General features: G+C 36.2%; 1 protein-coding gene across 1 annotated transcript in view; it reads left to right on the top strand.

Annotated features, from left to right (window-relative positions):
• LOC139126103 (neural cell adhesion molecule 2-like) overlaps window positions 1-15252 on the top strand; it is a 52929-nt gene extending 37677 nt beyond the window's left edge. Inside the window, exons 7-14 of the mRNA XM_070692154.1 lie at window positions 1485-1756; window positions 2483-2633; window positions 3567-3754; window positions 4208-4304; window positions 5241-5417; window positions 6896-7024; window positions 8116-8243; window positions 9429-15252. Of these exons, the coding sequence (XP_070548255.1) occupies window positions 1485-1756; window positions 2483-2633; window positions 3567-3754; window positions 4208-4304; window positions 5241-5417; window positions 6896-7024; window positions 8116-8243; window positions 9429-9710 (1424 nt within the window). The 3' untranslated portion in view covers window positions 9711-15252. The remainder of the gene's footprint in view (window positions 1-1484; window positions 1757-2482; window positions 2634-3566; window positions 3755-4207; window positions 4305-5240; window positions 5418-6895; window positions 7025-8115; window positions 8244-9428) is intronic.
• Window positions 15253-15535: the final 283 nt, after the last annotated feature.

Raw genomic sequence — 15535 nt, 5'->3', positions numbered from 1 at the left:
TAAAGTTTTGAATTTCGGCTTAAACAATAAAGCATGCAAAAACTTTTCCAACTGATAGACACAAAAAACTACTGTATGCCTCTTTACTCCAGTAATGTGATCAATCCTTTGGTCTCAATGGTGAATGTATTGAGAGAGATCAACTTTGGCCACACAAAACAGCAGGCTTGAATCAAAGTTTATGTTGGAGGACATAAATGTTTTAAATGTTACACAGACTTGCAGTAAAAAAATATTTCCATGTTTGCTCTATGCTGACAAAAACGAAAATAATGGAGAATTAAACGCAACATGAACAAATCTGAATAAGGTCAACATCATGTTTATTCCTAAATATGAGAAAAAAAACTTTTATGTGTTTTCTCAAAGATGACAAAAATGAAAATAATAGAGATACAGACAACGTGAACAAATCTGAGTAAGGTCAATATCATGTTTATTGATAAAAGTATGACTCCAATCTGAAAATGTGCATCAGTGTTGCCAAATTGATTGTTTTAAAAAAATTCAAAAAATCTGAGTAAGTGTATCAAAGATCAGGTCACACTTGTCCCATGGCCATTCCAGGAAATGGGTAAAATGTTCCAGGCAAGGTGGCCGTGCAAAGTTGATGGACAATAGTAGATGGATATGGTGGGCAAGTCATCTATTTTCTCAGGCAGAAGTCCAGTGTCGCGTGACAACTTGTCCAAATATTCAGCAGAGGGGATAAATTTACATCAGATTTAGAAATGTCTGGATTTACCTGTGTCTGATATTTCCGATCTATTTGCTCAGATCGATGGTCTCATCTGCCGCAGTGCAATAGAACAACACGTCCATTATCTGAGACCACTTACACAGCATCCATCAATGGTCACTCAGTCACTGCGTCTCGTTTCCCCCCATTGAGTCAGCTGGCAGCAAAGTCTAACTCTGCATTTACGTGATAATGCCCTGTCATGGTATTTGAGAGCTAAATCTCACATTTTACTGACAAACATATAACCATTGAAATTGTAGTACATAGCACTGCCTGGGGAGAAATCTGCATGTAACAGCAATGGAATCATTTCAATGAGATGTACAATTTATCTGTAAGACATTTTTATGGTTGTGGTGAAAAATTAAATTGGTGTTCATAAAAATTCCAATACGCACACACACAAACACACACACATACTATATATATATTATATATATAGATATATATATATATATTATATATATATATATATATATATATATATATATATATATGTGTGTGTGTATATATATATATATATATATATATATATATATATTATATATATATATATATATATATATAGAGAGAGAGAGAGAGAGAGAGAGAGAGAGAGAGAGAGAGAGAGAGAGCAAAGAATAGCTTTTTCCCCGCAATTTAACATGTCATTAGTGGCAGATCTAGCTTTCAAAAAATACAGGCAATAGGCAGTGTAATGTGGGTTATTTCAATAAATCTGTGTCTTGAATTCGCCTTCCAGCAATGGCAGGTAACGGTTCATCGGTACTGAACATCAATAATGTACAGTCAGTAGACGGCGGTGACTACAACTGCCGGGCCAGCACTCCCATAGCCAACATCAATGCATCAGCGACACTGCTGGTCTACACCGTACCAGAGATTGGCGCCGCTGAGAATAAGACAGCTAATGAGGATGATGAGGTGTCATTCAAGTGCACTGTCACCAAGGGAAACCCACCACCAACTTTATCATGGACACGGAATGGTCAGATCATGAAATTTGGCGTGCAGGTATAAACACTTTATGTGGCAAACAAGAGCGAAATGTACAGTCTTTGTCAAGAAGTGGCATGTATATTTACTTCTTTGAACCATGACCCTCCCGGTAACATTTGATCTCATGTCCAGATTAAATGCTTGACACAGGTGAAGGAGTGAAGAATTATGCTAGACTGTGACAGGAAATGAAGTCATATTTGAGTCAAAATGCAGATATAGTGTATTCTACAAAACCATAGGTAACCTGAATAATACTAACAATGTCATACCCAAATTTCTACGGCTCAGAATCCCACAAGAATCCGTTCTGTGAAGACGTTTGCTAGATTTTGTTTGTAATGTTGAACACAGTCCTATACATATCATACTGTAATGGAGAAATCCTGTTTCAATTGCTAGGGGCAGTCTCTCTTTTATTTCTATTGTAGCCCTATTTGATATTTTGGTTAGAGGCAGTGATGTCTCCATGCTTTACCTTGAATGGCTGCAAAAAAACAACTGCACCGCCTTTTATTCTTGTTGCTGTCAACAAATATTTGTGCCATACATTTTGTAGCAACAGGAAGCTGAAAAAATGCAATGTATAAAAAATAACACGGCAGGCATTTACTTATTGTGCAGATAAACATTGTTGCATTCTGGACTTAGCTATGCAATATAAGAAACAAACCAAAGAATTGAAATACATCTTGTGTATGCACACATGGATAACATGTTTTTCTTTTCACACTGTTCCAGCCGTCAGATCCACGGATAGAAGTAAGCTCTGACGACGATGATTTGGTGATAAGCATTGATGATGTCAGGGGTGGCGATATTGGTGCCTATACTTGTGTGGCTGAAAGCTTTGCTGGACGAACCACCAAAGACTTCTTTCTTAATGTTGAACGTGAGTTAAAACAAGTTATAATAACAGAAAAGTTGACTGGTCGGGTGCGTGAGACAATTTCTTAGAGTTTTGATTATCAGTAATGTATGACTATAATAATGGGTTCAAAGAACAGTAAATTTATGTAGTAAATTATTTATGCAGTGAACAAACAAACATACAAACTTGTTATGACAGGAGTTGACATTGACCACAAATATTTATAACTTTTGTTTAAAACTTTTATAAGCTTTTTACCCCAGAATTCTCCACAGGGGGTTTTTAGGGTTGGTCTACCCTCTTTTATTGGAGCAATCTATTTATATATTAATAAACATACAAAAAAATTTATTTTTGCAACAAAATGAATATGCAATTTATGTATTGTCATGTAAATTGACCATTGCTGTGTTTTTCCAAACTGATAAGAATACACTTCCTAATGGACTCTTTGAGTCTATCTGGGAATTTCTCGTAAATTATGAATATCAGGTGAAAATCTACACCACATGTAGTCCAGAGTTCCTTTTTCTGAAGGCTAAAACTGGAGAGAAAAATTATCATAAAAAATCTGATGGTATATATTTGTATACCTTTCTATTGGGGCTAACCAAAGCCTCCAGGTTGTCATGCTATTGTCTTGTATTTTAAGGGGCAAGTAACTCTGTTTTTATTATCCATCATAATTTTTTGTTCTACTCCCAAAGCATAGTGAGATATGCAGTATTGAGCTTAGTGAACTCTTGTCTGGATGAGAATTCAAATGCAATTGATAGCAGTGTGTTTTTCACCGATAGAAGATATGTTGACTACTGAAATTGCGGATGTTTCAACATGCTGTGGAGAGTAGAGCAACAAATTGCAACAGATATACAAAAATTAGAAATAAAGAAGGGTCATTAAACTTTAGACCTACTGGGCCTTTACTTCTATTACTATTAATATCCTCTCCAGACTCCCCCTACATTGACTCTGCCAAAACACCATCAGTGGTCCTGTCGTGGCTGGGACACCCAACCCCAATGAAGTGTGTAGCCAAGAGCAACCCGGCACCCACAATGCATTGGGAGTTTGCCTCTGAAAGGGTAAACAACAGCCGGGTAACAACGCTAGAAGTGAACACCTATGAAAGCACACTCGCGGTAAGTTTTCATCAGATAACGGTCCTTTTCATTGCTTTCTACACACTTTCTTTCCCAAAAGATATGAACTTTTGATCCTAGAGGGCGCTGTTCTAATTTTACAACTCTGGTTCTCTGTGACTTCAGAAACTGAAACAACATTAGGCAGACTATGCACTTGATAGTTGTTAAGGGAGTAAGTAAATAAATAAATAAATAAACAAATAAATAAATAAATAACCAAAGAGGAACATATCTGTCACAGCACAAATGTACGGGAGAAGTTTTTCATACACATAGGAGAGGTAATTACTTAACATTTTCAATTTTGGACAACTTAATATTAAAGTTGCCATGCTTTCTGACAATTTCCTTTTTCCACTGTGTCAATACAGTATACAGTATGGCACGCATGGCTGATTCGGTGTCTTGTCAGTACGTATTGTGCTTCATCTGAAAAATCTGCATTCACAGGTAATGCCGTCTGCAAAGACCAACTTTGGTGACTACAAGTGTGTAGCTGAAAATGACCGAGGTAAAATTGAGCACACAATCATATTAGAAGAGACATGTAAGTATGAAATATTTAAAATTCAAAATGGCTGCCATCCCTGTGTCATCTGTACGAGGGGAAAAATCCCCTATTTTCACAAAACTAAGCAAGTCAAAAACTTTATTTACTACCTACCTTAAAAACGCATGCCATGAATGGTAGGCTAACAGAATATTGTAAAAGGCAAAGAGTCGTAATACCTATTCCAAGAAACACTCTACCTCAAGTTTAGTCCTTCCTACTTGTGAAAAATCTGAAATCTTACATGCAGTGAAATGACATCTACATCACATATCCTGTTACAGATATCGATTAGGGCTAGTTAAAGGTATACAGTCACCTGTAATCTAAAATAAAAGGGGCGTTCAAAAGGGGTATTCAAAATGCCCATGTGAGGCCGCTGTTTTTAAAATGCGGCCACTCGCTTAAAATATGTGATTGGTTAGATTTTCTCTTTCCATGGTAACTGTGGCAAAATTTGAACAGGTGACAGTGTACCTTTAATGACATATCCATTCTACACGGTAGACTGAAAGTTCCGTCGCTCAAGGGCGCTCTCTGCGCTCCCCAGAGGGGGGGAGCGTACAGAGCGTCCTCGAGCAACGGATCTTTCAGTCTATCTACACGGGTGTGAACTTCAAAGGACACATGAGCATCAGGCCTCTCAGCCTAACAGTTATGTCACTGAAGAAAGCACATATCATCATTAAGTGTTGCATGTCTTTCAGAAAGACAAGAATGTTGCATTCTTATGAACTTTGTAAGTTCATTCTTATCTTCTAATGTGCAGTCTTTACCAAGACTAGCAGTCATCTTGCCAAAATGAAATGTGGGAAAGTAATGTCAGAAAATGGTGCAACGATAAAACCATGTGGTCTACTTATAAATATTTGACCTTGACTGCTACACTTTAATTCCATTGTTTTTATACTGTCATTTTTTGCCCCTTCATAGACGCACCAACTGCACCTGATCAAATACATGTGAGGGACACCACACAGACCAGCGTCACGCTAGAGGTGGAGGAGCCCGACAGCCTGGGTGGATGGCCAATTGAGAGATGTAAGGTGGTTTTCAATGAGGGTACAAATGGCCCTCAAGTGAGAGAAGTGTTCATCGATGGCACAAAACGTAAGTCTACTCTAACATATCCACCCCCTGATTCTGTGTAAGTAGGTCCACAATCACCACTGATAACAAAGGGTTTGGTCCAAACGATGGTGGTGAAAGGGTGAGACAGCTAGCTTATCTAGGATATAGTCAATGGTACAGTATCCCAAGTGAACAGAAATTTTCAGTCATTTATTAGTCCCCGCGGACACAATCCAGTGGGGACTTATAGATTGGGTCACGTCCATCTGTCTGTCCGTCACGAGCTTTTTCTCTGTCACCCCTGAGCCGATTTTTTTCAAACTGTGTGCAAGGATAAAGTTCTGTGCCATACATGTGTATGTCAATTTATTTCGTGATAAGATCCAATATGGCCACCGGGTGGCCATTTTGTTGAGAATTTTTCATGTTTCTGAACCATAACTCAACTATCCCTAAACCAATTGCATTCAATGTTGGTACACAGATAATGTACTATGGCATATATATGCACGTCAATTTATTATGCGATACAATCCAATATGGCTGCTGGGCAGCCATTTTATTGCGAATTTTTCATGTTTTCGACCCATAACTCAACTTAGTATCCTTGAACTGATTTCTTTCAATATTGGTACACAGATAAAGTACTATGGCATATACATGCTCAATTTATTTTGCAATACCATCCAATATGACCATCGGGCGGCCACTTTGTTGCGATTTTGTTCATGCTTTTGGACCATAACTCAAGTATCCCTGAACAGATTCATTCAAACTTGACACACAGACATTGTATTGTAGTATGCTTGTGCATGTCAATTAATGGTGCCAGTGGGGACTGTGTCATCAGCGATGACTTGTTTGTCTTCACTTGTCTCAATTCTTATAAAACAAGAAGGACCAAATATACATACTATCTATTTCTTTCACTATTGGCATTTACTTTTTGAAAATTATGAAGAGTTATTCTCTGTTCTTGGTGATTTTATTATCTTTTTCTTTCCTACAAGACAGATTATTTTCATAAAAAATACTTCTACAAATCAGCAACATATAGTCTGACATGCAGGAGGAAGCCGCTGATAACACTTCACAGAAATAGTGATAGTTCAGTGCAAGAGACACATTTCACTTGATAAAATATTTAAAAAAAAAAAAAAAAAAAAAAATACTTTTTATAAACTGACTTAAACAATTCATGCATTGTAAGTTTAACTCTTTTCCTGCTGAAAGCATCACTTCCCCATCTGCCAAATATATGTAAGCAAAAAGCAGTATTGAGCAAAAATCAGTATGTATTTTTACCCATTTGGCTTGGTATGTTATAGAAGCTTTAGTCTGTAAAAATCATGTTTACAGCATCAATGTTTTCAGCAGCCTTCAAATATTCAATATTTTGTTAAAATGCGAAACATGGGAATCCTGTTTTTTACGAGTTTTAGTAAATGTAACCTCATGATAAATTATGAACTAGGCAGGATAAGGGTTTAAATGACGCTTTTTGGTTCCTGTTACAGTTGAAACTGACATGACTTTTGATGGATTAAATGGAGGTACAGAATACACTGTGACTGCTGCATGCTCTAACAAAGTTGGCTACGGACCGCCTTTATCACCCTCCGTGTTATTTGCAACCGACGATTACAGTGAGTATCGTGCTAATACGCTATCGTAATGATGTTTGCAACGCTCAGTTGCTTTAAGCAAGGCATTCTGGGATGTGTATGTAAACTTGTATGCCAGTGTAAGTCTTTCTGGGTGTCTGTATGTGTGTTTATGTATGCATGTGCATGTCAAACACGCATACACAGAGAGATAGACAAATCTACAGTATATGAGTACCTGTGTTTCAGTGTATGTACGTGCATACAAAAAGATTGTGTTATGCAGGATTGCTCAATCTCTTTGGTAAGGTTGTTTCATTGAGCATATCTGGCTTGGTATTAGTCTGAATTAAACTGTCATCAGAATGCCATGTGGAAGAGTAAGTGCGAGATCAAAAGTATTGAGAGTCACAACTGTTACAGCATTTTGACGACCAACGTGCAGCGGCTCAGAAGGTTGTACCTGGTTGGTAGATTATAATTATTCACCGTAATTTGGAGAGTCAGAAACTATGGCTATTGTGCAGCTGATTGGCTATTCAGAAATATAATGTAACAATGTCTTTGATGTTCAGCATAACAGAGCTACATGCTTCAGAGAGCCTTCAGTACAATGGAGCATGCGCTGGATTGAATATCCATGATGATTACAAAGTCCAACAATGTAGCCCTGTCATTAACATAGTATACCATTATCATAAAATGTATGTGTAAAATATAAATAAAAGCCAGGTTTAGGGGCCACTGTGCTGTAATTTTGAGAAGGAATCTAAATTCTACATTAACATATGTGTACCATTATCACACAACTTGTGGAGAACAATACCATGAAATAAAAATCCAGATTCAGGGGCCACAGTGCTATAATCTTGTGAAGGAATTTGAATTCTGCGTTCATGTTAATTGTATGTGCATCATTATAATACTTGTACTGAAAAGTATGAAATAAATATCCAGGTTCTGGGGCAACAGTGCTGTAATTTTGTGAAGGAATCTTAATTCCACATTTAACATGATTGAGTAATCATAATCATACTTGTAATGAACAATATCATGAAATAAAAATCCAAGTTCAGGGGCCACACTGCCATAATTTTGTGAAGGAATCTGAATTCTTTTTATGTCCATTGTAGGTGCGCCAGATGCTCCAAGTATTGTCAGCAAAGCAAACTCCATGTCAGCTGATTCCTATGTACTGATGTGGGAGATCCAAGATGACGGTGGTTCACCGATCAGTCACTATGAACTCACATACACAGATGTAAGTTACCCTTTTCCAGGTTTTTTTTTCTCAATGAGATGTTTTGAAGACAAAATGATTTTCATGTTGCAAGTCTCAAACAGCTGTGGCGAGCGACTACACAAAAACTGTTAAAAATTGACCAAATCTGTTATCAAGGATTGAAAAAGTGACATTTTCAAAGACAATAGTGCTAAAAATGGGAATCAAAACCACCTCTCAAAAGTTTGAATGATATATTTTTGGTAAGCAAAATGCACAACGATATAGTTAAGGCGCTTGCACTGTAAAAAGTTTCTTAAATGTGTATATATTTATGGATTAAATAGCATGATCAGATCCTAGACTGACAAGAGCGTCAGTTATAAACTTCAGCTTTTAACATTTGTGCCCTTAACAACAGAGCAAAGCAAAGCTAAGCTATGAGCTGGTATAGGCATAAGTTCTGTCCCAGAGGGCACCAGAAAAAGTGTGTATTTTGCAAGCAAGTGCGGGCTGTGAATAAGTCAAGACATTGAACATCTATAATTTGAAGTTTATCTGACAACTGTCACTCTTTTACATTTTGTTTCTCTTATGACAATGTGAATGGGTTGTTCGATGGGCGAAAAATTTGGATTTCCTATAAATATATAGCTCCCTTGTACTATCAAACTATGTAAGAAACAAAATTTACAGCCACTCTAACAGTTTGATGACCATTATATAAAAAGCTAGTCTTGCTTGATCAGATCCACTGATGTAAATGACCACATGTGATATAAAAGAGATTTCAGATTAGTTGTCCAGAGAGGGTTGATTTTATTCATTCTGGTGAACCTTTTTCACCCCAATACACAATAAACGGGTCCACAATCACCATTGATGACGGTGGGTTTTTGGCCAAACCATGGCAGTGAAAGGGGGTATTATATGAGGGACAAGATACTTGTAACAGTTTTTTTATCAGGGTCATGATTCTATGTGGTTGGTCATGCTGTTCCAGCAAACATCAAAATTTCTCATTTATGTTGAACTGTACAGATAACTGACAGATATCTCATTTGCAAATCTTGCATAAATTCTTTTTTGTCCAAACAGCAAGTGATTGGCTGAATGCCATCAGTATCAACTTTGACCCTCCAATCAAATTTGGCCTTACTTCCAGCTATTTTACAGTTGACTGAAAACCCTGACCTCTTTTGCTTTCTTGCTTTCTCCTTACAGAATACTATCGGCGATACTAGTACTGCTAAGATAATCGGTGATATTTCAAGCGCTGTCACCCAGTACACACTCAAGGACCTGAAACCAAGCACTAGCTACAAGCTTGAACTCAAGGCTTACAACCAGCAAGGGGCGGGCGACGCCGCCACGATAGATATCACGACGGCTAAGGGCAGCGGAGGTGAAGATCCGGGATATCTTAACACAGCAGAATCAACAAAGAGCGCTTTTGCACTGCTTCTCATTTGCATAGCATTATTTTTTCAACTCAGTATGACATGATTCAGAAACTGAGATATAAAGCTAGTTCTTTTTTTTTTTGACGTATGATGCTGTTTTCCGAAATCAAACAGCATGTCCATTTCTATACTGTATATGCAAATATATTCACTAGCAAAAGCTGGTGATTTGAACTCTAGTCAAACACACAAACCATATATCTGAAATACTCAATGCATGAAAAAACTTTATTACAGTGATTTATCAATGTCAAGCAAATCTTTCCTTGTAATTGGACTTCTTATTTATGATTTATTTTGTTTTTATTATTCGATGAATTAATCAGTGTCTTGTTGTATTTGAAGTTTGATGATCGCCATATAACAATTTGATCATGTAGCCACGACTATAATTATGTCAGTTGTGGTAATTAGGATTCAATGATATGCAAAATTAAACAAAAAAGACCGGTGACCTATGTTGCAGGTTGATTACCAAGATAAGACAAATACTCCAGGAATGTCAAATCCAAAAAAAATGCCCCAAATTAACCTCTTATCGCCCTGTGTGCTGTAAAGAGGTCCACAGTGACTGTTGATAACAATAGGTTTGGGCTAAACCATAATGATCATAGGGGTACTGTAGCAAACAATGTTTTGTGAACGGGTGGCTACACATTTTGGTCGCAGTGGGAGTATCTCTCTAGTCCAGTAACATTTTTGCTGTGATATGGCTTATGAATCCTAAACAGAGACAGTGGTTAGGTTAGTTTTACATTTAATCTTTTGATAATATGGTCATTAGTTTTGTTCCAGAAAAGGAATATATTTTAATATTCATCTTCCTACTGTGTGTTGTAAAAGGTGATGTCATTGTTGATAACTGAGTCAGAGTCTGAACTAAAATGCAGCTGTCAACAAAAACATTGGACATTACAGACATACAGGCTGTGACTACTAGGCATTTCCACACATGATTCTAGACAGAGAACAATAATTTGTATTTGGGAGAATACAAAAACTACTGTGGAAAAATACATGAAAAGTTACAGCTAACATGTCTTTAACCTTGACTATGAAACTTGAGTAATGTATACCAGCTGCCGTCTTTGACAAAGACCCTCTGTATCAGCTGAGTCTTTCTACTGTCCTTTCCTATAAACGAATGTCATGGTCAAGTTAAACAAATCATGATTTCATGTACTTCAAGCAATTTGTAGAAAAGCCATGAACGTTCACATGAACTTGACCTCAGTGTTAACTGATAGATTCATATAACTGCGATCTTAAGGTAGAATGTGCCTTGGGGACAGATATTCAGACACACACTTATACAATACTTTCTGGTTGCTGCCTGTGAGGGCTCATTTTACACCTGTTGGAGTGAGAAAAATTTTACAGTCCTAGTTTTTTTGAAATTTTTATTTTCCCCATAGGGTCAAACACAGGGATGTTGGCCATATTCGGAATTTCAAATATCGGTAAATGTTCAGTAATTTGTTTCTCTGGCATCTAACTTTGCACAGTGACCCCTTATTTGTACTCTTGGTTTGGTAAGAGGATGGTTGAAAGTTTGAGCAAAAGTCTTTCACTTTCGAGGCACATACTACCTTAAGTGATATCTTACAGAGTATAAATGTTTCATTGGTGTAATTTCCAAGTTCTCTTTCCTAAGAATAATTTATGCAAGCATCTCAGAGGGATATTAACTTCACTAACTACATCAAAAATATTTCAGCAGAAAATTTTAGCATATTTTAACTGACACTCTTCCAAAAAAACCTACATTTGTTCTTATATACTGTTTACCATGTAACCAATAGAAAGTAATAAAATTTGTTTTCCAGCATTAATTCTGCTATCTGTATATATCCCTGTTCCAAAACAGTACTTTAAAAGTTTATGACATTTAGAATTCTCAACTTTGAGGGCGTTTCCTTCAAAAGAGAATGTTCAGAAGACTACCTCTCTATGTAATCAAAACCTAGAATGTAGGGCATACCGTTCAACAAAGGGAAAGAAGAGATTGTAATAATTATACTGACTTCAAATGTAAGAGGATTTTCTTTTTTTTCTGAGGAGTCACTTGGATGTCTTTTCATATACAGAAGAAAAAATGTACGTGAATTTTAAATGTTGACATGGGTATGATGTATAATTCTATGTGACACCAAATGTTCATGAACTGTGAGTACTGCATAATTCTGTGTGATACCTTGCCTGTGTAGCTTCTGCTAGCACCGCGTACATATAAATTGTACTTTTTGCAGTAGGACATGTTGAAGGCACATCAGAAGTACATTGGATGAATCCATATCAAAACTGTTGGTTAACTTAGGGGATCCTTAATAAATGGGACTCCCCAGGATCATATAACTTAAGTTAGTTCGTCGGGGGCCCAGTATGCTCCAGCCTTGCTCCTACAGTTCAGTATTTTGTATTCAGCATTTTGTAGCCAAAACGATGGACAGATATCAGACAATAATAAGTGGTGATGTGGTTCAAAACATACATGTAGCACATACAGGCTACAGCCACTGTCTCTTTACCCTTTTCAGATCTGTACTATAGTTGTCATTCAGGCATATTACCAGAAAGTTAGGATTCACTGAGTTACGTTATTTGAAGCAGAAATATTATAGTTATTATAGTTATAGTTACTGTAGTGGTAGTAAATAGCTTTTTTTCTCAGACACATTTTAAGTTGGATGTGTAACACTAGAGATCTTTTATCAATGCCAATAGTAACATTATTGATGATATAAATTTGAAATGAATTGCACATATTTCAGACTATAGTAGATAGAATAACCACATCTTTGTTGTTAGACTTATATTTCTATTTTTAAACTACATATTCGGATAAACAGCTTGTTTTTCATTTATAAAGTTGATATTTGCATTCATCCCTGTGTAAATGACATTTCTCTGCACATATTGCATTTTAAGCTTTTGTGGGTTCTCTTTTTGTGTTAGAATAACCAGGTAATTGATTTGACAGTACGCTGAATTCCACAATAACTATGGGTGCACACAGAAGTAGTAAATTGAACGCTCTACACAGTAAACAAAGGTTTATAGTTCATAACACAAAGCTGTTCAGTTGCCGAGTATATTTCAAGTTGACAGGGGGTATTATATTTTCTTTTCTGTCAAGAAGTGGAGTTGAAGATGGAATAAACTGTAATAATATTCACAGATTTCACTGATTCATTAAAATCATTTTGTCAACATCCATTTTCGATAATTTAGGGCCTGCAATGAACAGCAATTTTCAGAAATATGCAACCTGACAAATTATTGTAAAATTGGTGTGAACTTACTGATCTATGAGCAACTGTTCATCAATATTTTATACTGACTGATTACAAATGGACAAAAAAGAAGTTTTTGCACAGAGCATCATAAGATTCAAAGGTACCAATTTGAATATCACAAATACACCTATTCTTCCGCATGCAGACGGATGGCTCTCCAAATCCATGATTTTGAATTTATACGGAACATGTCATTGTACTGAATATGAAGGCAAATTTGGCATTGACACAGCACCAATACATTGTTCTGCATTCACGGAGAGCCAAATTAGAGAATCAAAAATGTAGAAAAAATAGAAAGCAAGGTGTTATATTGTCACTGGCTTTGTTAAGCACGGTAAATACATTACTGCCTGGCATTTTTGTGAAATGAATTTTTTCTGAACAGTATTTTACCTTAGATTTAAGGCTAGTTTCAATGGGTTCTTAGTGTGACAAGCTGTTTGAGACAGCTATACACGAACGGCACTATTATTTTATCATTTTGAAAAAAAATTCTTTATAGCCAAACACACACTACACTATTCACAAAAGATGTTTCTGTGTTGAAGACCATTGAGTTTCCAATTGAAGTACGTTGTATGCTCTCAAAAACCTATACACACCTCAGTGATGAGTTTGCAAAATATTTTTCTATTCTGCTATTCTGAGTACCAGGATTTCAGTTCAAACTTTCTTTTCTAGCTGTTATGTATTTCTGTATAACTAGAAAGATGTGTTCAACTATTTCACTGATAGATTTTTGTGTAATGCCATCGCTTTTTATAAGATAATTTGACCTATACAAAGGACAATGGGTGTGAGGGGTTCAAAGGGCTGGTAGCTGTAACTTTTTGATCTTTTTCACTATTTTTGTTTTTAATGTAAACTATAATTTCTTGGTCTACGCCCCAAAGCACGTCAAGATACACAGTATTCAGCTTGTCAACTCAGCCTGTACATGAGTAAACTGCATTGATATTGTCGATAATTCCCTTCTGGTCCAGACTAATATTCACTTGTCAACATTAAAAACATTACATTTTACACGTATAGACACTGTGTTGACAAACTAAATAATGTTTCAACATGCTACAGGGAGAGGAACAAGAACTTGTGAAAAAATTATCACAAGTACAGCTGCCAGCTCTACAAACGGTAACTATATTAGGCCAAAGTAATTAAATTCTTTGTTTTGCGTCCCTACCCGCCTAGGTTTTTAGGGTTTTCATGAAAAACACACACAGTGTATTTGAATAGGAAATTTTAGGACATACCCGCTTAGCTGTTCTGAACTAAAATTTTGTTACAATTTTGTATTTGCTGCAATCAAATTACATTGTGTTAATTTTCTTGTGTGTGTTTTTCAGCCGCTTAGACACGTACCTTTTCCCATTTAGAGTGGACGCAAAACAAAGAATTTAATTACTTTGGCCTTATTTGTCATGAAAAATGTTTAACAGATTTGGAAATGTCCAAACTGTTATCCTTCTTTGTGTTGTGTTGTTATTTTGTTTTAAATATTTCAAAACAACTTCAACATCAGGTTTGTATCATGTACAAGGCTTAAGGTTTCAAAGGTTTTTGTTTTCAGTGTGAAAACTCAGAAAAAACTGACTTTTGATATTAATAACTTTGTGGCATTTCGCAGTTTAAGTTATGTAAGCACAGTTTAGGTGAGCAAAATCAGATATGAAAACAGAAATAAGAGTACTGGTATTTCTTCAAGATTTCGCTCAAGTTTGTAAACACCTTCCTTTATGTGTGTGTTTGACATGCGCTGTATTTAGAGCAAAAATCAACAGCTCTCACAAGTAGGAGAGTTTTTTCATAGAACTGTCAGAGGTGAAAATTACCACACGTCACTCCTTTAACAATCAAGCTGTCATATACTCCTGTTTTCGCCAGTTTGGTAGGACCAATTCATTGCAAAATGGGGGTGGCAGGGTTACCAGCAGTTCAGCTGAGCAAGTACATGTATACAGTTGGACATATTTGACATTGCCTTTCTTTCTTATGAGAGAGTATCGATTTTTTGTTCAACCGTGTCAATAGACCCCTTATTACTGCTTGATAGAATGTGACCAATCTCTTTTGACAAACTTCTCTGAGAACAAACTAAGCATCCATTTGTGTAACTCATTTATAGCAAGAATGTACAATCCCAATCTGTGTGCTATTAATTGCAGTATTTTTGATAGAAACATTTCAATAATGGTGATTTTCATGGTTTGAATCGAGAGCTTGTTAGAGCAATATAAACTTCATTCTATGAATTGAAATAAACTACTTGCTGTTTTTTTAAACAGACATGTGCTGTTTTTTGTCGTTTTGTCTAGTTTGGCTAACATTTCACAAATGCCGAACACAAACAAAAACAAAGGAAGTCAGTCAGGGGATCGGCAGTAGAGGTGTATGTGTACACTGAATTTTCTTTTTGAAATTGAAATTGTTAATTTCTGATCCATTAATTATCCCTAAATGAATTCAACTTTCACAGGTATCAAATTTGATTTATTTGAATATTTTAAATGAACCACAAATTCCATGTACTCAGATAATGCGATCAGTTCATGCACCGTCCATAGACTGC

The sequence above is a fragment of the Ptychodera flava genome (genome assembly GCF_041260155.1).
Source record: "Ptychodera flava strain L36383 chromosome 3 unlocalized genomic scaffold, AS_Pfla_20210202 Scaffold_26__1_contigs__length_13983176_pilon, whole genome shotgun sequence".
Classification (NCBI taxonomy): Eukaryota; Metazoa; Hemichordata; class Enteropneusta; family Ptychoderidae; genus Ptychodera; species Ptychodera flava.
Note: the sequence above shows the minus strand (reverse complement) of the source record. Positions and strands in the feature narration are given on the sequence as shown.